This window comes from Podarcis raffonei, chromosome 1, assembly GCF_027172205.1.
Source record: "Podarcis raffonei isolate rPodRaf1 chromosome 1, rPodRaf1.pri, whole genome shotgun sequence".
NCBI lineage: Eukaryota > Metazoa > Chordata > Lepidosauria > Squamata > Lacertidae > Podarcis > Podarcis raffonei.
The window spans coordinates 79,941,231-79,965,836 of NC_070602.1; the positions used below are offsets into that span (position 1 = coordinate 79,941,231).

General features: G+C 43.8%; 1 protein-coding gene across 4 annotated transcripts in view; it reads right to left on the reverse strand.

Moving 5' to 3' along the window:
- The window catches only part of MYRF (myelin regulatory factor), a 91,249-nt gene that overhangs the window by 45,144 nt on the left and 21,499 nt on the right, over window positions 1–24,606 (reverse strand). For all 4 annotated transcript variants that reach the window (XM_053396773.1, XM_053396780.1, XM_053396759.1 and 1 more), the window contains exons 2-3: window positions 2,202–2,289; window positions 919–1,299 (exon numbers count right to left, since the gene is read on the reverse strand). In XM_053396773.1, the coding sequence (XP_053252748.1) occupies window positions 919–1,299; window positions 2,202–2,289 (469 nt within the window). The remainder of the gene's footprint in view (window positions 1–918; window positions 1,300–2,201; window positions 2,290–24,606) is intronic.

Sequence of the window (24,606 nt, forward strand, 5' to 3'; positions counted from 1 at the left end):
ACTCCCATAGCAATGAGCTCCTGCCACCATTCCATTCTTCTTGATCCAATGAATGTCCTTCTCCCATTTAGTCATGATTCACCTTGGCAGAACAGGGGAAACACATCATCTCCCTAAATTCACCTAACTGATATTTATCATTTTCCTCTGAAAGGCTATATCCAGTGTCAATTGTAAGGAAGTAGAAATTTGGTTTAGACTCCATGCTCTTCAAGTCTAATAAAAACAATATCTAGGGCACTCCCTGGGATCACTTGTTTTAGTGCCATAAAATAGAGTTTTAGTCTGACATCCCTTTGGAATAGTTTCCTGACAGGCACATACTTTTCCCCTGGAAAGATAGCAAGGGTACATTCAATACTGCAGCCTGTTCATTTCCCCTAAAAATGCCTAAAATCCACGTCCTGCAACTTCTAAGCCTTCCTATTTTCACCTGCAGGCTGCACAGACAACTGGCCTTGTTTGTAACCATTGTAAATATCCATGAAGTGTCCAATTAAGTTCCATCAGTGATAACCATAACCAACAATAATCTGAATACCACCATACTTAACTCTATATAAATTATCTGTTGGTGTTTCAAAATCTAAAATGTGGTTTTAGCTTTCTAATTTTTACCATTCATGTGCCAACATTTCAGCTCATTCCCCTCCTCCCAAAGTCACTCAAATCCTGGCTCTTTTAGTAGATCATTCCGTGAGCCTAGGAGGTTTTGCCAGCTCTCCTCCAGAAACCCAGTTCCTATGAATGAAGGTTTCTTTCTTAGAACACACCACTGTTCTTCGATTTAGACTGCCGTAAGTGTCATAAGAGAATTAGCAGAATCATTCAGATACAACTTACCACTCTCAGGCCCTAGAACTGCACCCTCCCACCACCCCATCACCTCCTCCTCCTCCTTTACTTAGCATCACTTACCCAGGTGTGTAGGAGGCCTTCAGCTCTGATTTGATTGGAGGGGCAATGTTGGTCAGGCAGTGGCTGCTGAGGTACCCCTTGGGCATCACCATGCCATTGTTGTTATTGCAGTTGAGGTGAGTACTGTAGCTGGGTCCACATGGACTGGGCAATGGGGGGCCATGCCGGATTGGAACTTGGCTGCCAGGGGGGCCATGGTGGAGACCGTGCCGGATGGGGACTTGGGTGCTTGGAAGGCCATGATGGAGGGGACCACTAGATGCAGCATTAGAAGCATGGCCAGCATTGGAGACAGATACACCGACACTGGCAGAGCTGGAAGGTTGGGCATGAGGGTAGCCAGCAGAGGCTGGGATTTCAGAGATGGAGTCCAAATCGGAACTGTAGGAGAGAAGTTAAAACAATCTGAGTAACATGTGCATATTGCACTTTTCAATCTGCAGCCATACAGGGTGACTCAATAGCTATACACTGAATGATGTTGGTTCATTACATCATTAATTCTCCACTGAAAGAACAAAAACCCCCACCACAGAATGTCTGAAAACATATAATGCCATTTGATCCACGATATGGCATAGAAATAGAAATGTGATGGCTAACTTGAAAGTGGAGACTACAACCACATTTATGACATCCTGTTGGTGCATGTGTGTGTGGCAACAGGCATCAGCACTGTTCTCTGGCATTTGTTCCACAATGAGATCAAGAAAGAATCAGGCACACGTCTTGGATATTCTTCTGAAAATCTCCTTTCAAATACTCACCAAGCTTATACTTGGTCAACAAGATGTGATCTTCTGGCTGCTTGGGGCCCTGTGCCACTAAGTGCCATCCAATGCTGCACACAGAAGACATATAACCAATGCAGCACCACTTAGCCCAAAATGTAAGCTCCTGTCGGGTTCTCTCTTGCATGACAGTCAGACTTAAATCCCCCACAACCTTCTACTTACACTAAAGGTATCCATTTCCTTTTAACTGTTTCCTATATAGCAAAGTCTAGTAATAGCAACCCCAAAAATATTCCTTTGGATAACACACCACTGAGCTCAGGTGTCTGGAATCAAAAACTTAACCAATGGCTTTCAAGAAAAGAAGAATCAAAAGAAAGATTTAGGAAGAACTGTGGACGTGGTAGGGATAGACAGCTGAGCACAGTTGTGTGGAAGACAGATAGCAAAGGAAATATGATCACACCATGCAGCCACCATGGTCACCCTCACGGCATCGTGCAACCATCACTGTTTATTAGGAACACAGGTGCAAAAGAACGCACTTACATATCTGGTGAGTCTTCCTTGCCAATATATTCTTCCAGGATGCTGGTGTCAATGTTTGATGGTTCCAGTGCTCCATTGATATCATGACCTGAAACAAAAACAGGTTGCACAGGGAAAGCTATTAGCAAAATTCAGACAAAGTACCACTGTTCCCTCAGGGCCAGACAGAGCTCTGATGATGGAAATTCCCCAGAACAAAAACGCTGGCTTAAGTCAAGGAACTGAATTGGCTTTAAAATGGATATTTGAAGGAGGAAGTGGCATCAGATTCAGATCTGAAGAATGGGGTATTGTTCCAGAAACATCAGCTGGAGGCCAAGAGATGGACAACGGAAGAATGGACACCAGAAGTAGAGGGCACAAAAGATGGATGGAGGAACCATTTTATTCAGTAGGGCTCAGAAATGGCTAAGGGATTTGAGTCAAATTAGAGGAACAATTGTTTAGGAAGGGGATAATAAAAAAGTATTATTTTTGAACTTTTATAGTATTTCAGAATCACCCTTATCATAGAAGACATTTCAGTCAATGTTACTTTAATGAACAAACAGCAGTACTGTAATGATAATTTAGACAGAGTGACCTTTTCTGGGTGTAACACTTTACGAACACACCTGGCTGAGACTCAATCTACTGTCTCTCTCCCTCCCCTTCCTTCCTCCAATGTGGCTGTATCCTCAGTTTAGTCTTAAACATAGTGGACAAACTATGGTTAGTCTTAACTATAGTTTACTGAAGCAAGGCAACTTCAAACCTTGGTTTATGAAGCTGTCCTGTTTCTGTGAAACATAATTAAGATTAATCACAATTTAGGGCTCAGATATTCTGTTAAACCATGGATATCCAGATATGAATGGAAGCAAAAGTTTTTGAATTTGTCCTTGTGTTTGTGCAGAGGAAAGGAGCCCAAGTCCAAAACTCATGCACAGAACAATAAAGAGTAATTTAAAATAAAAGTGTCTAATACATACAATAAACAACGTGGGTAAACATACATAACCAAAAGAACAACCCCAGTAAAGAGGGGGGCAGTAAATGAATGAATAGGCATAGACCATAACAACTGGCTTGTCCCTAGAAAGAGTTGCAAACTGTTAGGATTACTTAGTTGCCATTTAGTCCTGGTAAAAAATTGTTTCTTCCTAGAGATTAATAGTCTTAATAAGAACCATTGCATTTACTGAGGAGAGAGGAAAAAATCCAGTTGCACTTATTGCCTGTGACCCTGAAGAGCAAACTAGACGAGACTATGGATATCCTTGATCAAATCTCCCATTTCTTTTGCAATTTTTGAAAATAGCAAGGGGTCAATAGATTGGGCCTATGGTTCTGGGAAAGGGGGGTTAACTGTCCCCTCAATCTTCCTAATGAAAATTGCCCTCTTCCCAAGCTGCTATTTGCTTTATGAGGGGAAATGTTTGCATGCCTGCTGTGCAGCTACCTGTGTCTGGTTTGCCTGTGGGGGGCAGCACTCAGGCAGCTCACTACACCATTCCCATGCCACAGCTGGGTTAAAATGCTATTACAAAAGCCTTGGTCCTACCAAAAAGCTGTTACAAAAGCCTTGGTCCCACCACTTTTCCTTCTGTGCCTCTTTGGAACAGACTATCAGCTCTTCCCCATTACTCCACTACCATATCCCTTTTCATGCCTCAGCTGCATACCCATCATACCCCACCACAAGAATTCTGGGAACTGTAGTTTACCCTCATAGAGCTACAATTCCCAGCCCCCTTACAGCTTCCAGGATTCTTTTGAGTGGGGTGATATAAGCTTTCAATGTATGGTGTATCCTGTCTTGGACTTTCTTTTCCTTTCTTCCAGGGAGTTCCCTCTTTCTCTTCTCTTGCACTGAAAAATGGATTGGGTTTGTTGATAAAAATAAACCTCCCACTTTATGTTACTCCAGGAGTCTGAAGCTTTGTGCACAATTCCTAAGTGCCAAAGGCATTATCAAGAAAAAGGGAGGGAGTCCTTCGCCCACAGCTCAGATAATGAAGAGACAACCTTTTCCTGAATGGCTCAATCACGTTAGATTAGAATGAGAAGTCCCTCGCTCACCAGACAAGCGCGCACACACAGTCAAAGGCGTCTCTCACTCCCCACCCCTTAACAGCATTCTGGGTAAAGGTTAGTCAACCAACCAACCAAAAAGAAAAAGGGGGAAAGGAGGGGAGGAAAACAGGGGGCTTCAACCTATCAGAATTTTACCCTGCGAAAATCCCTTTCATACCAAGACAAGCAAATCAGCAGAAATAAATCCAGTGAGGAATTTTGCCAAAAGGGTTGGTGGGTGGGTTGAAGGGGGGGAGAAAAATTAGAGGCACTTTTTCCCTTGGTCATACAAACTGAGAAAAGGTAGGTCAGAGACACAATTTCATAATAAAGCATACAACCTTTGATTTGCCACACCAGAGAGAAATCACATGGGATAGTCTACTACTGTACAGCACTCTTGTCAATGCCTATTGTATCAGCAACAGTTCATCACTGTCTATAAGTACCGTATTTTTCCGTCTATAAGACGCCCCCATGTATAAGACGCCTCCTATTTGGGGGGACAGATTTAAGAAAAGGGGGGAGACGCCCCCTAATTTTTGAAATTATTTTTTAGGGAGAAAACCTAGTCTTATACATGGAAGAATATGGTATCCACTTATCCCATTCAGTACAGTTGGAATTCTTGGGTGAAGATCACCTGATTCTTAGGAGTTACAGCGCAAGCCTATCAGTGTCCCCAGACTCAGAGCTTTCATTTAGAAAAAGGAGCAAGTCTCCAGTCCTTCTAGAGAGAAGGCCATAAATGCTCAACTAATAGCAAACGGAAACTTACTACACATATGCAAAATTGGGAACTTTAAGCCTTTGATGAAATACAGTGGTACCTTGGTTTACGAACTTAATCCATTCCGGAAGTCCATTCTTAAACTGAAACCGTTCTTAAACTGAGGCACACTTTCCCTAATGAGGCCTCCCGCCACCGGTGCCCTTCCACCATTCAGTTTCTGTTCTTAGACTGAGGTAAAGTTCGCAAACTGGGACACTACTTCCGGTTTTGTGGAGTTCGTAAACCGAATAGTTTGCAACAGGGCTGTTCTTAAACCGAGGTACCACTGTACCAGCAAAACTGCTGGACCCCAAAAGATAACTAAAATCCAGCTGGTAATGAACTAAAGAAACTGCCAACTCACAAGATGGTTGTGAGATTATGTTGGGATAATGTTCACCAAAGACATCCATGCTTAAGTCTGGGGAAAATAAATGATGAAATCATTTCATATGGGGACTAGAACAATATGGCATTGTATTTGTGTCTTAAAAGTTTTCATTACGTATGAAAAAAAAATGTAGCAAGTAACAGCTCTATGGACTGGAATATTTTAAATAATAAAGTTTCCTTTATTTATATTCTTAGTTACATGTTTATAAAGTGCATAAATATTATAGTAGGCATCAAATCATCCAAATCTGAAGTATCATAACATACAGCATACTGTTGTTATTTATGCATGTCTTCAGTGTCTATGATGCTGTGGCAAATAGGGCAAAAATAGACAAGTCCCCGTCCCAAAATGAGTTGGACTTAAAGGACAAAATAAGTCTTTTTAAGTAAACCATTAAATAATCAGAAAGAGTCTGAAATGTTGTAATTGGGGAGGTAAAGTGAAAGCCCTTATCTGCTAGTCATCAACAGTGTTCTTCCAGGAAACTTTTTTTTAGCCAAGCAGTTACATCTGACCCAGGGGTCAATTCAGTGTTTAATAAAGATGTTTGTACATTAACCTCAATGGAGGAAAAGCTGTAGAAAAATGCGAGCAGAACTAAACTCAATGGGTAGAATTCAACATCACGTTATGTTGTCTGCACAAGCATATCAGCTTGCCAGATGGAACAATTTCCACCCTCCCCTCCCCCCTTCTAGGGGCTCCTCTGAACCCCGTAGGCCAATTTGGGGGGTCGTGAGGGGAGGAAAAGGGAAAGCCCCATAGTGCAAGAAGAAGCCCTTGTGCAGGGCTTCCACTGAAGGGGTTTGTTATGTAAATCCTGACCAAGGGGACATAATATCCCTTAATTATGTAACTGTTACATCCATGTAGTGCAGTATTTAGTATGTTGGAATGCTTGGCCGTGAAATCCCTGCTCAGCCATGAAACTCGCTGGGTAACTTTGGGCCAGTAGCAAGTCTCTCAGCCAAACCTGCCTCACAAGGTTGTTGCAAGGATAAAATGGGGAAGGAGAGAACCATGCACACCTTACCTTGAGCTCCTTGGGGGAGGAGGGAAGGTGGGGTATAAATGAAACAAATAAATAAATTTATACAGCAATAATGGAACCTTGCTTTGTGATGCTATGGTTGGAAACAAAAATGACTGACTAAATTCAGCATACACACATTTTAAAAAATGTGTTGATATGAACAGAAAGCTTATGAAAGGTTCAGTGAGAAAAATCATTTGTAGGGACAGGGGGAATTATATGATTACAATACATATCCTTAGAAGAGGCATGCTGTCTCCAAAGAGTTCTGTGTGCATTGGGAGAGATCCTGATGTTGGCTGCTGCTCCCTCAAGCCATTTGTGTCAGGCATGACTGTTCCACAGTGCTACCTTTCTGGCTTTGGTGGCAGGTCAACTCCTACCTTCTGGCCACCTTGCCTTGAAGGTCACTTTCATGAACACTTAACGGAGATGCAAGCAAAGGTGAGATAAGCAACCAGACGGGGAAGGTGTGTCAACTGGATAGCTTAGGGGAGTTACAACAGAACTGATAAGCAACCCTGAAAAAGAGTGCCGACTCCTGTTAAGTGGTTGTGAGTGAGTTGATGAGGGGACTGTTGTTCTTTTCTTGCTAAAAACAAGCAAATCCTCCACAGGGCTTTTCTCAGCTTTAGGCTAGAGGCACTTGAGCCAGCTACCCAGCTTTGGTGACATGCCAGTTCTGTTGGAGTAGCATGCTCTGTATCCATCCCAGAGTAATTTTTTAAAAACACTCATCTCTTACAAACTTAATGCAACACAAGACAACGGACTCCCATCTTGTGTTCTTCCCCCTGAACCACCTTAAACAGTGGGAATCGCTTCCCCAAACCTGTTCGTGGTTTGCCTTTTCGCGAGCTCCTTCGTATGTCTGTCCATCCATCTCTTTGGGAGCAAAAAGTATCTCTGGAATGTCTGCAGCCGAGTGCGAGCTCTTAAGAGCATCTTGTTGCTCGAAACTTCTATTCAGTAAAGACTTGTTACCAAAAGCCAGCTTAGGTGATTAATTATAAGCTAATGCTGCTCTTTGGAGTCACGAGCTCCTAACAACATTAAACAATGCCCCTTTGCCCCCTTCCCTTTCTAACGAGAGATTAGAAGGGAGCAGAAAGCTTCAGAGGAACACAAACGCACTCAAAACTCCCCAAATGGGAGAGATCCTTTCTTCCCAGTTCCAATAAGACAGACATGGAATAGAAAATGCACTCGGTCAGCGCTCATCTTCCCCAAGCAAAAACTTCCAAGTGCTAACCCTGTCAGAGCCCTTTGTTATCTATGGTGCGTGGTTCAACCTGCTCTTTACTAGTCTCTTCCTAAGCTCCAGTCCAAAGGCCCACAAGCCTGGCATTTGAACTTTGGTGCCAGGTGAAAATAGAAGTCACTTTATGAGGAAGAAGCAGACTGAGGCAGCAAACGGGAAGAACAACAAGCTTCCTTGTGGCCTGGCAAATGAAATGCCCTCCTAGGAAATGGCGTAAACCTTCACTTCAAAAGTTACATTTCTTAACATATTATTTTAAGCTGCTTTTCCCCCCAGTGTGCCACACAAACCTATCATTTTATTCCTTTTCACAATTTCAGTGCTGTTCCTCAGTGACAGTTCCAACAATATTATACCTTCTCCTGCAAAGCTGCAATGTGCCTTTCAAATATAACATAGTTATTAGCAGAAACAATAAACATCCTTCAGAAATGCAGCTTGAATATATTGTTATTTATAGAACTTAATAACTTTCCTTTGTTGTCAATCTTCAGCACTTAACAGGCAAAACAAAACAATTTTGGTAGATTGTACCTTAGGCCTTGCTTTGCACATAATATAATGATTTGGTATTATGTACACAATCTTCAGGACCAAGCCTGCCTTCCCCTTCATCCTCCATTTTGGTTACAAGGAAGAAACTATTGCTTCACTTTCGGCTAGATGATGTTACTCAATATGTCCAACCTGGACAAACTGTGATTAGTTATACTACAAAGTTTAGGCCCCTAGAAAACAAGCCACTTTCAAACTGTGGTTTCTGATACCCGTTTGTTTCCTTAAAACAGATTTCTCCTCCAACTTGTATCCACCAGCTGGTTTAGACTACAACTCCCATCAGATTCTGCCAAAAAACAGCTGGAGGGCACCAGGTTAGGGAAGACTACCCTAAACAATAATTGGCACTAACCACAATTACTGGTTGAGATAAAACGAGTAAGTGAATGTGAAAGTTTCCAGTCTCCTCTCACTGATGCACCAAAGGGGAAGAGGGGAAGCAGAACCTGTGAGCCCAAGGATGACCCATAATCCTTTCTGTAGCACCAAGCTGTGGCTCAGTATTACATTCAGACACAGCTATTATAAGGGCTGTTATAAACCCAGAATTTAAATAAAGATAGTATTTTACGTAGGGAGCTGAAACACACAAACACATACCATTTTCTGGGGGCCATACAAAGTTCACTCCATTTACCAGCTGTCCTGGCAGTGGCAGCAGTCATGCTTCGCGGTGCTGCTAGGTTCCATTTTCTCTTTTTATTTCACCCACAGCTCACTAGAGGAAGAGCAGGAAGAATAACCCTCACTCTGATTTGGCTTTAGATGGCACTACATATCCAAATATTTGTTTTGAGTGGAATAAGTTCACATGAGAACATTCAGGTCAGCCTTAAACTTCACCTGTCTAACAGGTACATTTGGAAGCTATATCCCAATATTAGGTACAAATTAAGTACAATATATACCAGCAGCTGGCTTACATAGTGAGAACTTGCGTACGGTATTTTACCAATATTATTGACTCTGTTAAGTTAGGGAGCTGTGGTCTTTCTCTTTTATTTAAAGAGTCCAACCTCAAGACTGGACTGAGGTATTCCACCTTGTGTTGAGATGCTCCTGAAGACTATTGCCAAATGGCTTAGGCTTCAGTTACTCTAGGTATTGGCTCTTTTCCTACCTCCTTTTACAATCTCAAAGCAGTCTCCTCATATGTCACCTATGTGGCAAACTAGACTAGCAATGATATCAAGGGAAGAATTTATTAGTAGTGCCTCCCAGCTACTTTGAAAGCATCTTTCTCCAGAAAGCCAATATAGGCTCCATATTTTCTAGAAGTGCTAAAGACCTTTCCGCTTAGACCAGAGTAGCCAAGGTGAACCACAAATCCTATCATCCCAGTCCACTGGACATGCTACTTGGGACAGATGGGAGTTGGAATCCAACAACATCCGGAGGGCACCATGTTGGCTGCCCCTGATGCAGACAATCATTTAGCAATCAAAGAATAAAGAGCAAGTTCTTTTAATTGTCGCATCCTTATCATTTCGAAGTTCTGCATGCCCGATTTGAAACGTCACAATGAGCCAGAGGTTTATTGGGTGCACGCTGCCTTGTGACTCCTGTTTGAATCTCCCCCGGTTTCCTGTTACAGTCAAACCCACAATGGTGTTTTGTTTTCTCCCACAGAGTCCACAAGCAAGTCAACAACAAATCATAGCTTCGGGTTGGCTAGCAATTGTGGCTTGTTTGGGAGGACCAAACCAAAACTCCAGATTTGGTTATACAGTGGTATCTCTGGATACGAACGAGATCTGTTCCGGAGCCCCGTTCACATCCTGAAGCGAATGCAACCCGCTTCTGCATGTGCATGTGCCATGATTTGCCGCTTCTGTGCATGTGCGTGACGTCATTTTGAGCGTCTGCGCATGCGTGAGCGGCGAAACCCGGAAGTAACGTGTTCTGTTACTTCCAGGTCGCCGTGGAGCACAACCCAAAAACGCTCAACCTGAAGCAACTTCAACCTGAGGTATGACTGTAATAGAAAGTTAAGCTTAACTGCCATTTCCTGATTTGCTTCTCTTGCTCATGCCAAAAGTGGAGCAAACAAGAGTGATTGGGCAGCAGCTCACTGCTCAATCCCAATAAACTACCATAAGCCAGAGTTTCTGTCTTATTGTGACATTTGAATGTAGCCAGTGTTTAACAAGCCCCAATGTTTCCAAACCTCAGTGAAATCCCCTTTTCGACATTTCTCTACAAAACGTTGAATCAGATAGCAACAAACCAAGCGGCAGAACATCCACACCTACATATTAGCAAGCAAATATGTACAGGCTGCTCTTGCACCATCTTTCAGTCAACTCACATCCGTGGAACCCCAACAGACATATCCAAGTGCATATATAATGCACATCTGGTGGGACTATCGGAGGATTATGAGCTTTCGGAAAGAGGCTTTTTGTTGTCTCAGGCACAGTAAGTCACGTTCTCTCTTTCACTACATCTTCTGGGACTGATGAAAGAGAGAGTAAAACCTACTCGCTGCCAACTACTTGAGAATGTTAATTACAGCTAGAGCAACATTAAAATTGGAAAATAGTTCAGAATCATGTGGAATGCTGCATATATGAAAAAAAAATCTAGTTACATATGCATTTTCTTGAAGCAACTAGATTACCGGTAAACTTGAGTATCCTTTCATTAGGTATTAAAAAAAATAGGCAGGAGGGATCTAAATTATGCACAATTGCATGTTTAAACTTCATTCACATCAATGGATAGAGTGAGTATGTGGTTTAATATCTCCTATGAAAATCACTGAGTGTCAGACTATGACCTAGGAGACCAGGGTTCAAATCCCCACTCAGTCATGAATCTCAGTGGGCCAGTCACTGCCTTTCAGCCTAACCTATCTCACAGCATTGTGGTGGGGATTAACTGAGGAGGTGGAAAACCGTGTATACAACCTTGAGGAAAAGGTGGTATGTAAATGAAACGAACAAACAAACAAATAAATAATATCAAACATGTTCTCTTGGTTCTTTTCTTCTGAGACAGAACTCTCATTTCTGTCCCTGTCTGCATTTTTCAAAAAAATAGATAAAGACTCCAAAAATGTTGGGGGAGGATCTCGTTTAAGTTTAAACATCAGAACTTGATGCTTGGCAGTTAAACCTTCCTCATAAAGTCAGACAATTCAAACAGATCAAAGAATAATTGACTTGTAGAGTTGGAAGGGCCCACCAGGGTCATCTAGTCCAACCCCCTGCAATGCAGGAATTGTTGGCCCAATGTGGGGCTTGAACCCAGAACCCTGAGATTAAGAGTCTCATGCTCTACCAACTGAGCTATCCCAGCTGAATCATATTGGAAACAGGGAAAGAACTGACAGTTTGGTGTCCAGTGATGATTACCTTGAAATCCCAAGTCACAACAGTGTCCTCTTTAACATCCAGTACACCTTACCCATCCCTAGAGGTCAAGGGTTTTCATCACCACCATCCAGTGCTTTGCTAAGCTCACAAAGATTGTTTGGAAGAGGCAGCTAGTGCAAATGTCACCTCCATCTACATTGGCTGCCCATTTGCTTCCACAGGTGAATCAAGGTGCCAGTCAGAACAATAAGCAAGCCTTAAACAGCAAGGCTGTACGCCAGTTCCCATATATACAGCCTTGCTTTGGATCCTGTTTCTCATGGGAAATGAGATCTCTAGGTCTCTGGAGCAAGGGTTTTTTGAGCAGGGACACTGCACCTTTGGAGTTATTTCCCTGGGAAAGCCTACTATGCCACTTACAACCATAGAATTGCAGAGTTGGAAGGGACCTTGGGGATCACCTACTCCAGCCCCCTGCAATGCAGGAAAATGCAGCTCTCCCGTATGGGGATCAAACCTGCAACCTTGGCATCATCAGCACCATACTCTAACCAACGGAGCTATCCAGGCTTCATGTTACAGTGCACATTTCCTAGTAACCACGCTTCTGTTCAACCTGGCATTTGAAACCCTGATGGTTGGCATGAACAGGTGGCAGATTTTATACCTGATGGCTCAAACCTATTTTAGCACTGCTAGTCATGCAGACTTGGTTTTGCATTTTTGTTGTCTTTGTATTGATTTTAATAGAGTTTTCATGTAAGCCAACTTGCTTGAGATCACTGAGGTGGCTGCTTCTGCCTGCCTCTTGGGCAGGCCAGCACTGCTGAAGTGCATACAAATCTTTTCAGAGCTACCTTTCACTAACCCTAAACCTTCTGAAGCATTTCCAATTACTCCAATAACCCCTGTGCCCAAACCTCTCTCAAACTTCTCATTTGCACTCTCACTGAGCAGACCCAAGGGACTGAACCAGGCATTTACATGCTGAAATCCAGAATTCCCAGTTATCATCCTAAGGTATCCTCAGTTTCCTCCACTACCAAACTGCAGGAAAGTGTCAGGAAATGGTGTAAATGTTTATTTGGAAGGAGCTGGGGGGAATGAGGCGGGGGAGGGGGGCAGAGAGAGAAGGGCATTAATTCAAGTACCAGCCTAACAAAAGGAATAGAGCCCTAGAAAAAGTTGAGTCCTTTGAACATGTGAGAATGCCAGGAATTCCACTGTTTGGACTGGTTTTCTCTGTCAGTCCTAAATGTCAAAACTTGGCCAGAGTACAAAAAGGAACTTGGGGTGATACAATGGATCGTGTTTATTTGGACTTCTGCCTTGAGCACACTGGGCAGCTTGGAATGATTTAGTGTCTCCATTCTGTTTGTAAGGTAGGAATATGATGGAGGGCTGCTATGAATACACTGTAACAGTTAATTTGTTTATTGCATTTTATTTTATTGAATTTGTAGCCCATCCTTTCTCCCCAAAGGGACACATGACAGCACATTGTACAGCATTAGTGCCTTCAGGATAGAAATTCCTGTGGGTTCCCGCCCCCCCCCCCCCCACATCACAGAGTAGCCCCTGCATCAAACCAGTACTAGGTGACCAGGTCAGGGATGGATTCAATAAATTGCAGAGCAAATGAATTTGTGATCAGCAAGCTGAAACAAAAACACCACCACCTTTCTACCATCACAGTTTCATTCCAGATCCTACTTCGCAAACTTGACCCTAAGAACCCTTCCTTGAGATATCCTTCATATGGAGCAAGATCTGTTTCAGCTTTTTAGCAGTTCTCTGCAGATGTTGAAGGTGCTTCAGGTCACTGTATTTACAAAGTGTAGAGATTAAGAACAGAACGTACATTGCAAGATACGCTGATAGGTATATATGGTATTTCCACTTATAAAATCCCCTCCCTCTCTTCCTCCACCCTGCTTGTATACTTGCTCTGTTGCTCATCTTCTAATCACCTATAATCCTCCCTGGGCCACAAAGTGGGGGAGAGCAGAGGAACTGCCAGAGAGAGAGAGGGGAGGGGTTTACCTTAATTAGAACCAGATGCAAGAACCTGGAGAAGATGACAAGGTCAGCCATTTTAATAGGCTGGTGCACACCAGCGAGGTGGGGTGGGTGGAGGTGGGGAAGCAGAGGCCTGAGAAAGCAGAGGGTGAATGGGGAAGAGCCGAACAGAGCAGAGTTACGGCTACGCAGCATGCGAGGTTCCATAATGCAAGGTAATCTTGGGAGATAGGAAAATTCTGTTCACATTAAAATCCAGGAAGTACCACCCCACTGGGTTTAGGATGTATAACTTCAGGTACACGAAGCTACGCTAAAAACAAATGACAAATAAGGGAAATCACAAGGGATTGTATTTAAGTGATATGACCCAAACTTATGTTTGCAGATGAGCATTACACCCTGAAATAAAATGTACCAATGCATTTATTTTGTCCTCCCTCCTTGCCATTTCCACCTTGGAAATCAACACAGACTTTGACTGTTTTGCAACCTGTGATGTGATTCGGGGGACTGGGGGGGGGGGGTGTGAACTCCAAACGAAATTTCCAACACCAACTCTGCATAAAAATAATAGTTATTGTTATCATTTGTATGCCGCCCATCTGAATGGGTTACCTCAGCCACTCTGGGCAGCTTCCAGCAAAAAATAAAAATACAATAAAACATCAAGCATTAAAAACTTCCCTTCCCTTCTGAGCTGCCTTCAGATGTCTTCTAAAAGTCAAACGATTGTTTGTCTGCTTGACATCTGATGGGAGGGCACTCCATAGGGCGGGTTCCTCTGCCTGGTTCTCTGTAACTTCACTTCTCTACCTTATGATTTTTTTGGAGGGGAGTGAGGATTCTGCATTAGAAAAAGTCAGAAGGACATTGGAAAGAAAATAATCTGTGTATATTGTCCGTATGAAATTACCTTACGGTACCACAACCAGTTCCCACAGCTCCCCTTGTGGTAGGTTAAATGTTATATTGCTTGTAAATACAGTTCTCTGGTAGGGAAACCGAGGCACGAGGCTGTTAAGGGACTTGGTCGCGATCACACAGGGAGACAGTGGTGAGGCATAGGAACCCTACAGAATACCTCTCTTTAGAAACTGTCTGCCTTGGGTTGCTATGGGTAGCAGACTTTTAACAGCAAACACTCTCATTTATTATCCCTGCTATCACAGAGAAGACTCTTCAGTGTACCACATATTATCCTAAAGCTATGATTTCCTACTATCTCGGACTGTGACCTTTACTGTACCCAGTTGGATGTGCCTTATTTTACCCACCGTAGGGACTTCTGGGCGCTATATCTATCCAAACCTAGAACCAGGGCAGATGTCCGTTCATAGACAACTGTCCTTTGCAGGTGACTGCCAAAAGGTTTCAATGAATATACACAATGGGCTGCAAAATCAGTGTGCCTCATCGGCACATTCTCTGGAACGCGCCAGGCTCCTCTCCCCGCTTCTGCCTTCCTCCATGTTTATACTTCCCTGCCTATTGATTGGCTTGTTCTCCAGCCATGAGTTTGAAGAATCCACAGAAGAGATTCCTAACCAAACACTGCCTTAAGGGGGGGAGGCTGCAGGAATGACTGAGGGGGAAACACGCTGCTATGCTCAATCACTTCCCCTTGGTCACCTACAGCCTGAGTTGCAATACTGGGTCATCACAGGAATATTCATTGTGGGGACATTCACTCAGATGCAGAGTTGGCTGTTAAAACAGAGTGTATCTCCCTCCATGTACCTCTTCTGCCTCCCAGCAGAACTAACACAATGGGGGCCATCTGTGCTTTGGAAACTGACTCCTTATCTCACAGCAATGGGCAAAAAGCAAGAGAGGAAGCTTTTGACTTTGTACACACCATACATTTTAAAGCACATGATCTCCCCAAAGATTCCTGGGAAATATAGTTCACCCCTCACAGAGCTACAATTCCCAGGACCATTAGCAAACTACAGTTCCCAGGATTCTTTGAGGGGAGTCATATATGCTTTAAATGTATGGTGTGTGTGCAGACTTTGCAAAAGGTTCACTGTGCCTGCCTAAACCTCAACCCAGATATGCAGCTCAGCATTCCTCATTAATTAAGCTCTTTATTACCTGACGGTAAAACTAAGCAGCCACTCTCAGAAGGAGATGCAACTCTTGTGACCTGAGAGGGCACCGTAGTCACAAATGCACCCTTCCCACCCCCACAATGCTGATACCTCACAGACCACCCAGGGCAAAGTGGCTGCAGTCCGCTATTTCTTCAGAGCATGTACAAAATATTGAGATACAATGGAAAATGGGATAAGGACCATTTTACTAAGCAAGGCATGCACACATATACACAAAACCCTCACCATAAAAACTAGAGCAGATAAGATCCTTGAAAAGCCCTTGGATCCAGCACCAATTTACTCCCTACCATGCTCTCAATAAACCATCCAAAATCATCAGCTCTAGATAGGTCACATTACCACTTTGCTGCAATTGTCTTAAAGTATGAAGTATGCTTTCCTACAGAGTTTCGGGCAATTCAAGGATAGATGCCTGCCACTTCAGCTACCTGACTTTTGTACCTTTCAGCTACCATTTGATAATGCAATTTAATGACTATTGATAGGTATTTGGTTCCTTGTTAAAATGACACACTATTTCTGCATCCTCTCTTTGTTCATTTGGTTTCAGAATGACCACTTTTGCCTTTATTTTTTTTGCTTCCGTTGGATCCCCTGATACTTCAAAGCATACCATGAGGTCTCCTCTTTCCCCTTCTGCTCTTTCATGCCAGATCAATTATGGCCACAATTAGCACAGGGTTCCCTCTCCCAGGCAGTTTAGGAAAGCTTAGTAAGCCAGTGCTTGAGAACCCCAGCCTCCAGACACTGGTGTGTTAAGGTGCAAGTCAGCTTAGTCTCACAGATACCAAGGAAGTTAGAGCCACATAAAGATACAGTTGAAAACTAATCTAGAAATCACTTTCCAGATCTCTGAGGATTGCTAAAGCAAAGAGTTTTGAACTCTAACCCACCACTGAAGACACATACACTGTTCACCACAGCACTGTCACAGATTCCACCTTCTGATCTTAGGAAAGCAATCATTTTGCTTTGCAATTCCGGGCCAACTTCATGCAAGGCACATCATGGGAACAACCAGGACCCAGGGCAAAGAGCAAGGGGAATTCCTCATGCTTGTTAGACACTTATTACAGGTTAAAGCTCCTGATATCCAATACAACCCAAGAACCTAAAAGAAAAGAAAAGAATTTGTTCTCATTTGTCATTTTTCAACAGAGGGCTAAAGTTAAAGCTCCAAAGGAGTTCTTCCCTAATGATACTGTGTATGCCTATGATGGTCAAAGAGCTCAAAATACTTCACAGGTCAAAATGGATCACTTATAAACCCCATCGTGTATGATCACCATTAGGGCACCTTTTCACATTACATTTTCAGATGTATGCCTAAGACATTTTAAAGTGCAACTAAATACAGGTTTGCAAGTACATTTCTCTTAACAAACATGCTTATTGGAGGACAGTAATTGACTGCAGCTCCGAATTAAGTGGACATCCAGTAGCTGGCAAGCCCTTGCAATGCATAAAACGGACCTTAGTATCTTTTTCCTAATGTGCCAACGACCCCATTGGCTGCTTTCTAAATTCTTATACAGGCCTGACTTCGTTCAGCTAATGAAAATATTGCACAGCAACATGACTTTCCAGAATACAGCAAAAAGGGAAAGTGATTGCTTAGCAGACAGACTCCAAAGGTGATAAGGGGTTGGAAGAGAGAGTAGATGAACTCAAATAGCTTGAAGGCCTTCCATATTAGGTTATTCTGGTACAATTCTGAGGACTGCAGCCATAGCTCTTCAAATTTTCTCTATGTAGGTTCCCTCCCCCCCTCGTTTGTAAGTAAAACATCAGCTTCTTGCATCTGTTGACCTCTGGGACAACTAATTCTTACCACGATTTTGAAATAAGAGTGATTCTGCTTCTTCACCCCTGTCCTGATCTCTCCACTTTCCCAATTAAAGGCAATTAAAAGAAGCATGGGGTGAATATAAATGCATGCAGGTTTCAAACTGTCCATTTTAGCCATGCAAAATCCCATCCACTACATGTTATAGGCATATGTATGAGGATAAATGGTTATATACTGATACCTTTCTCCTTTCCCCTCCTCCCCATTCAGGATTATCTCTCCCCCCCCCCTCAATATTTTCTGAACACCTTCTCTAGGTGTTCATATCAAGACCAAATATCATCATCATCATCATCACCTCCTTCTTCCTCTTTCTGGCCTCCCTCTTGGCCCCTGGCTCTTTCCAGCCTCTCCACCCTTCCCCTGGCCTCTCCTCTGCCCATGCCAGCTGTGAACATTGGCTTGGATTGAGCCATTGTCTTCTGGACATTGGGACAGAGGAGGAGGGGAAGGTGTGAGCAACAACACAGTAGAGCATTTGTATGCTCCCCAGTGCTCCCCCCCTCTGCCCCGGCAGTCAATGGCCTACTTGTCAATTCATGCGCTAAGATGGAGGAAATCACAGCACATACAAACATCAGCATTTGGTGACTGTGAAGGTGCCTGCCTGGAGACACACATTGGGCCATTTATAATCCGATTCAATTTTCATAGTCTTCACTGTTAACAACACAACATCCCACATTCTGTCTCAGGATAAGAGATGGAGAAAGGTTGCAAGGAAAACACAATCATTCCTGGAAAACGACTGGCTCTCTCACTGTCAGACCCTGTCAGCTCACATCATGCACCTGGGACAACCGCTGGGAAATCCATAACATTATTCCTTCATCTGACTCTCAGCACGCAAGTCCCAAACATACAGAGACAGCCCCAGCCTCACCCTGGGTCAAACTTACTCACAGGCAATAAATCCCTAATCTCAAACAGGTCTGTGGAACAGATAACCGAGCAACTTTCAAAGCTTCTCTCATCTATTAATATGAAATGTCTTGGGAGAAATATACATTTTCATATGCCCACCTTTGTGAAACAGTTAATTACAACAGATGGAATTCAGCGGTGTGCCATTACAAACATTATGTCTGCACAAGCTTTTCGGCTTGCCAGACAAAATGATTCCTCTCTCCCGACCCTGAGTCAACTTTGAGGGGTCTGGGAGAGGAGATGGGGGGTGACCCATTGCACAAGTGGAGGTCCTTATGCATGCCTACCTCTGACGTGTTTTGTTAGGTGAATCCCGCTCAATATGTTCAATTAGCAAATCCATGCACATACATGACAAACTCCAAAACACCACTATTGGATGCATGCATTGCCTTTTGCATAATGGAGAACAGAAATGGAAATGGCAGAGGATGTAAGAACACTCAGGCTTAGTCCTCTCAGCCCAGGAGAGAATGTAGGAGTTAAGAGCGCCAGGCTAAGCCTGGAGACCCAGGTTCATGTTGCCATGGCCAATCACACGCTTAGCCAACTTAACTCACAGGGTTGTTGTGACGATAAAAGGGGTGGATGGGGGAAGGCTAGCACATATATTACTTTGAGCTCTTTGGAGTAAAAGTGGAAAATAAATGTAAATAAAAAGTGCAGGTAGCTTAAACCAGCAATCTTGCATCTCACAGCTGGTTTCCTAACTGACTGAGCCACTGCAGGTCTTCACCAGCAGAGGGCTTTGCTCACCCTCCCCAAGACTGGCGACCTACTTGAGGAAAGGAGCTTCCAGGTCAGGATGAAGCCTTTGCCCCAGCAACTGTGTCTGGCTTTGTCTTCAGCCTGATTATGTTTGCTACCATCCCAGCCAGCCGGCCTGCTGCCTTATGCTGCTCTCTGTTCCTTGATGACAAGTTACCTTCCCATGGCATTGGCTCCACTCTACTAAGGCTCCACAGGAGCCATCTTCCTTGCTGCCTAGTTTTCTGTTGACTATGCTTTCATCTAGTGTGGCAGGCTCTCCTCCCCTATGTCACCAGAACCTTTTAACCTGCAGGCCTTGTTTGCTCAAAGGAACTCTGATCCTGGCAAGGACCTACTGGGGTCTTTCTTATCACTTGGTGCAGCCACATGCAGTTATCAGAATTCACATCCATCTGCACACATCACTGTATCACTCTTCAAGAAGTTCTACTGGGTTTGTCTTCCTCTCGCTAAACAGGTTCATGCCAAGACAGACTTTTTTCCTGCCAAAACCAGATGTTTTCAGTTATGCTGCAATTCAGTCGCTCACTAAATCAACTCCCAATTTATCATTGGGGTGGCTGTGGATTGCCAGTCTGACTAAGAGTTAAAACAGACGAGCAGAAGTTCTGAGTGCTGAGCTGTACCATTTCAAACGACAGGTGGAGAATGGAATGCTCCTCACATTTTATTTTTTTACAAAAATCTCAATTAAGATAGAAAAGCTAGCATGCTGGGGAAAGGCCCTTTCTACTGAACATGCTCCTTTTGCTCATGTACATAATATTTTATTTGGTAGGGATTGGGGCACTCAAACATCCTCACCAGCTGTCAGAAATGCTATAGCCAGGCACAGCAATAGACCCCAAAAGGCTTCTGTTCACCCACTTTGGCTCTTCACCTCCACTTGAAACCAATTTCACTTAAAGCCTCTAAAACTTTTGTTTGTGAGACAGCCATCAGACGAGCGCACCCTGCTAATGCTCTCTGGGGCTGCCAAACCATCTTTATCTATTGACAATAGATCCGAGTGTCAATTAAGACCCAGCAAAAGGAAACACGTAGCACTAAACGTTTCTGAAATAGCTTGGGGAGGAAAAAACTGATGAAGCAACCAGTGCAGCTGTTAACAAATGGGAGAAGAAGGGAAATTACACAAGAAGAATGAGTCATTAGATAACACATTTTAATTAATTCAACGGCTCTCTCCATGGGCAGTACATGACCCCTGACTGTAGCACATTGTCTAGAATCTTATCCAATTTAGCTTCAGAAATGACACTATTGACCGGATGGCTTTAAAGAGATATGGATTCCAGTCCTACTTCTCTGGCTTGCATAGGCTGTAATTTTCCACCATGCTTGCTGAAATGTAAATAAGAACATAAGAAGAGCCTGCTGGATCAGGCCAATGGCCCATCTAGTCCAGCATCCTGCTCTCATAGTGGCCAACCAGATGTCTATGGGAAACCTGCTAGCAAGACCGGAGCACAATATTTCCATGAACTGGTACTCAAAAGGCAATAAAGAAGTTTGAGATACTCATGGCACCTATACTAGGGTGACATCCAATGACATCCACTTGCAATATGTAAATCACTCCTCTTTAGCTGCCTGCATTTTCCCCTGTCCCCTTTCTGCTCCATACAGTCTCCCAACCCTCTAGGGCAGAGTTTGGAGGTCCATGGACACGGCCTGGGGAGAAGGAGAAGCCTTGCTGCATGAATGATGCCCACCTGTACTATGCTGGATCTCACCCTTATCCACCAATTTATGTTATGGCTTCTCCCAAAGAATCCAATTCCCAGCTGCAATTCCCAGCGTGGTTTAACAACCAATCCCAGGGGAACTCTGGAAATTGTAGCTTTGTAAGGGGAATAGGAAGTTCCTAGCAACTCTCAGAACCCTTAACTAGTTAGTTTCCAGGATTCTCCTGGGTAAGCCATGGCCGCTAAGGTGGAACAATAGTGCTCTAAATGTCCCGCACGGAAGTCCCCAAAGCTCCACCCCTTCCAATTCAGTCCTCCTCTGTAGTCAAATAATCTTAGAATTGTAGAATTAGAAAGGACCCTGAGGATCATCTAGTCCAACCACGTGCAATGCAGGAATATGCGGCCATCCCATACAGCAGTCAAACCTGCAATCTTGGCGTTACCAGCACCATGCTCTAACCAGTTGAACCACTTATAGATATGCGAGATGTTTCAATAGTCACATGAGATTACAATGTTCTACTGCTGCAACATGGAGCAGGAGTATAAATGATATGACAGTTAAAGAGCAGGCAATTTTTATTATGCTGTGTTTACTGCCACATAGTCCAAACCCATATTTAATTACATTCCTACCACTAACTCTCCGTTCCTCATTGTCCATCTGTTCTAGATGCTCTTTCGTCACTGATTCCGTCACTGATTTATGAAATAAAACATTAAAGACTACGCATAAAAACAGATAAAAACAGGTATTTTAATACACTCAAAACTAATTAAAGCCAAGAATAGCTAAAAAGAGTTAAAACACATGTCTGGATAGGTCTGCCCAAATGAAAAAAAAAATGTTTTAAGCAGGTACGGAAAAGAATACAGTGAAGTTGCGGGCCTGATCTCAATAGGTGGGGAGTTCCAAAGTGAAAGATGGACTGAAAGATTGATTACAAGTGCAGAACAAGTATTATGTGGCAACTGCAACAGCAGCTGTTCTGCAGATCGAAGCAGTCAACAACTTTGGTCAGTTCTTTGGTTGGCCCTCATGCATGCCCACTTCATCAAATCTGGCCCTCTTTGAAAAAAGTTTGGACACCCCTGGGTAAGGCAACCCTGCAAGTAAACTAGCCCTGTGTTCTTAAGGGCTTTGTATACTTATAGTAGTAGCCTGAACTTGGTCCAGCAACAGTACACCTCTCTATGCAGAGGTGTTCTATGCAGACGGGAGGGGAGGGGGATTCAACTAAGAAGTTGCTGCATGCACGGAACGAGGTCTCCTCAAGCAGTGGGGTTGAATGGCCATCTTTCATGGTTGCTTTTGTTAAGATTCCTGCATTGCAGGGGCTTGAACTAGATGGCCCTTAGGGTCCCTTCCACCTCTACAATTCTACGATTCTATGACCTCCCCTTCTCTTTCCCTGTATGCCCCCTGAACACCCCTCAATGTTCTCTGGAGGGTTGGCAGAATCTCCCAGAACAGGTTTAGGAGGTGCCCAGGGGGCACACAGAGGGGGGGCAGGTCTAGATACACAAGTGGCCCTCATTCCCCATACCTCTTCTTCTTCTTCTTCTTCTCTGAATTTATATGCCACCCTATATCTGGAGGTCTCACCACTTATTGCTACACTGAATTCCACCCAGGGTTTCACTCCTGTCAGCAACCATCCTGTAGCATTCTGCACTAACGGCAGCTTCTGGCTCAAGCAGAAGGGAAGCCCCCCCCCCACATTGCATTAATCCAATCTTGAAGTCACAAATGCCTGAACTACTACTGTCAAGCTCTCCCAGGCCCAAGAAAGGCCTTCGCTGTTTGCACCAGTTGCAGCTGCTAAAACAGGGGTAGGCAACCTAAGGCTCGGGGGCCGGATGTGGCCCAATCACCTTATCAATCCGGCCTGCAGACCATCCAGGAATTAGCATGTTTTTACATGAGTAGAATGTGTGCTTTTATTTAAAATGCATCTCTGGGTTATTTGTGCATAGGAATTTGTTCATTCCCCCCCCCCAAAAAAAAGATAGTCCGGCCCTCCACAAGGTCTGAGGGATGGTGGACCGGCCCATGGCTGAAAAAGGTTGCTGACCCCTGTGCTAAAATGTGCTTCTAGCCAATGTGACGACCTGGGCCTCCAATGACACAGCTGGATCCAGCAGCATCCCCAAACTGCTCCCTTGAGGGGAAGGAAAACCTTGCCCAGGGAAGGCAATTGACCAATTCACCCAGTGCCTCTGTGTTCCCAGGATTCAAGCTCAGTTTATGATGTCCTTATCAGTGTTTATAGAGAGCTTTGGGAGGCCTGAAAGGATAACCAAGCAAACTACCTAGTAGGATGTAGACTGAAAGGATAGCTAAACTGGCAGCTGCCCAGGGAATGCCACACACACACCCCTTGCAGTCATTGTTAACAATTCAGAACTAAACGTGCTTCTTCCTGTGCCTCAAACAACCTCTCCTCCCAGAGTCCTCTGGGACTGTGTGATCAGGGCTGCTTTCCCCCACCTCCAACCCCAAAACAATTTGCTGTTTTTATCAGTGGAAGGGTTCAAAATATCTTCTAGAACGGCATGGATGCAGGATTGTGCAAGGTAAATAACAAGTCCATCCCCCCCCACACTCTTAAGAAATGGCATGTATACTAGCAACGATTTTTGCATGACTGTAGAGTACCTTGTGGAGGGCCGGACTATCTTTTTTTTGGGGGGGGGAATGAACAAATTGGGGGGGGAATGAACAAATTCCTATGCACAAATAACCCAGAGATGCATTTAGCAGGCTTTTGAAGCTATTTTTGAAGCATGGAGAGGAGGGGAGGGGGAAGAGGCGATCTAGTAATGGAAGATTAACAAGATGTCAGTGAATGAGGGACATTCCAGGATGGTCCTTACAACTAGGGCCGGGGCACCAGACAAAATTAAGTGCCTCTTTAATTGTGTACTAATCTTCATACCTAACAGTGGAGTCCTAATTAGGAACACAGCTAGAGATGGAGGCAGAGTACTGTGCCACCAACTCACAGCAGGTACAATCCTGTCCACCTTTAACACAGCACCTGAATATATATGGAACCGGTGGGTTCAAACGGAGCCCTATTTTCACCATGTGCAGTATGTGGGGGCAGGGAATGTGCTATAAGGGTTAGTGGAAAGTCTATGTGAGTTTTCCATATCCCCATCCAACTTTTCATCTTATCTCATGAAGCTCATGCCCTGAAACATAAATAACTCAAACTAAGCAGAGGGGAAGGCTAGATGGGGTAATGGGAGGTACACACACACACACACTGCTTACATGGTCTGTTGAGACTATGGAATCATCTCCATGCATATTCTGCATTCATAGTGGTTTGCATAGTGACCAGTATGTTTAGGTACATATTGCAATGTGAAGGCCTGGGACAGCAGAAATGGAAAAATGGGGGGACTGCCCCCCCATTTTTTCAGTTTTCTGAAAGAAGAAAAAGCACAGAAACATTTGGGGAAACCTAGTTATTTCCATTCTGCCCCCCAGGCTTCCACGTCCTGAGGTACATATCAAAGCCTATGCCAATATACCCATAATGAAGTCTCAGGGTAATAGGGGAGGGGTGCATGTTGCAAGTATAAGGCATATTCTTCTGAGTTGTAGACAACTGGTCTCTCTCTAG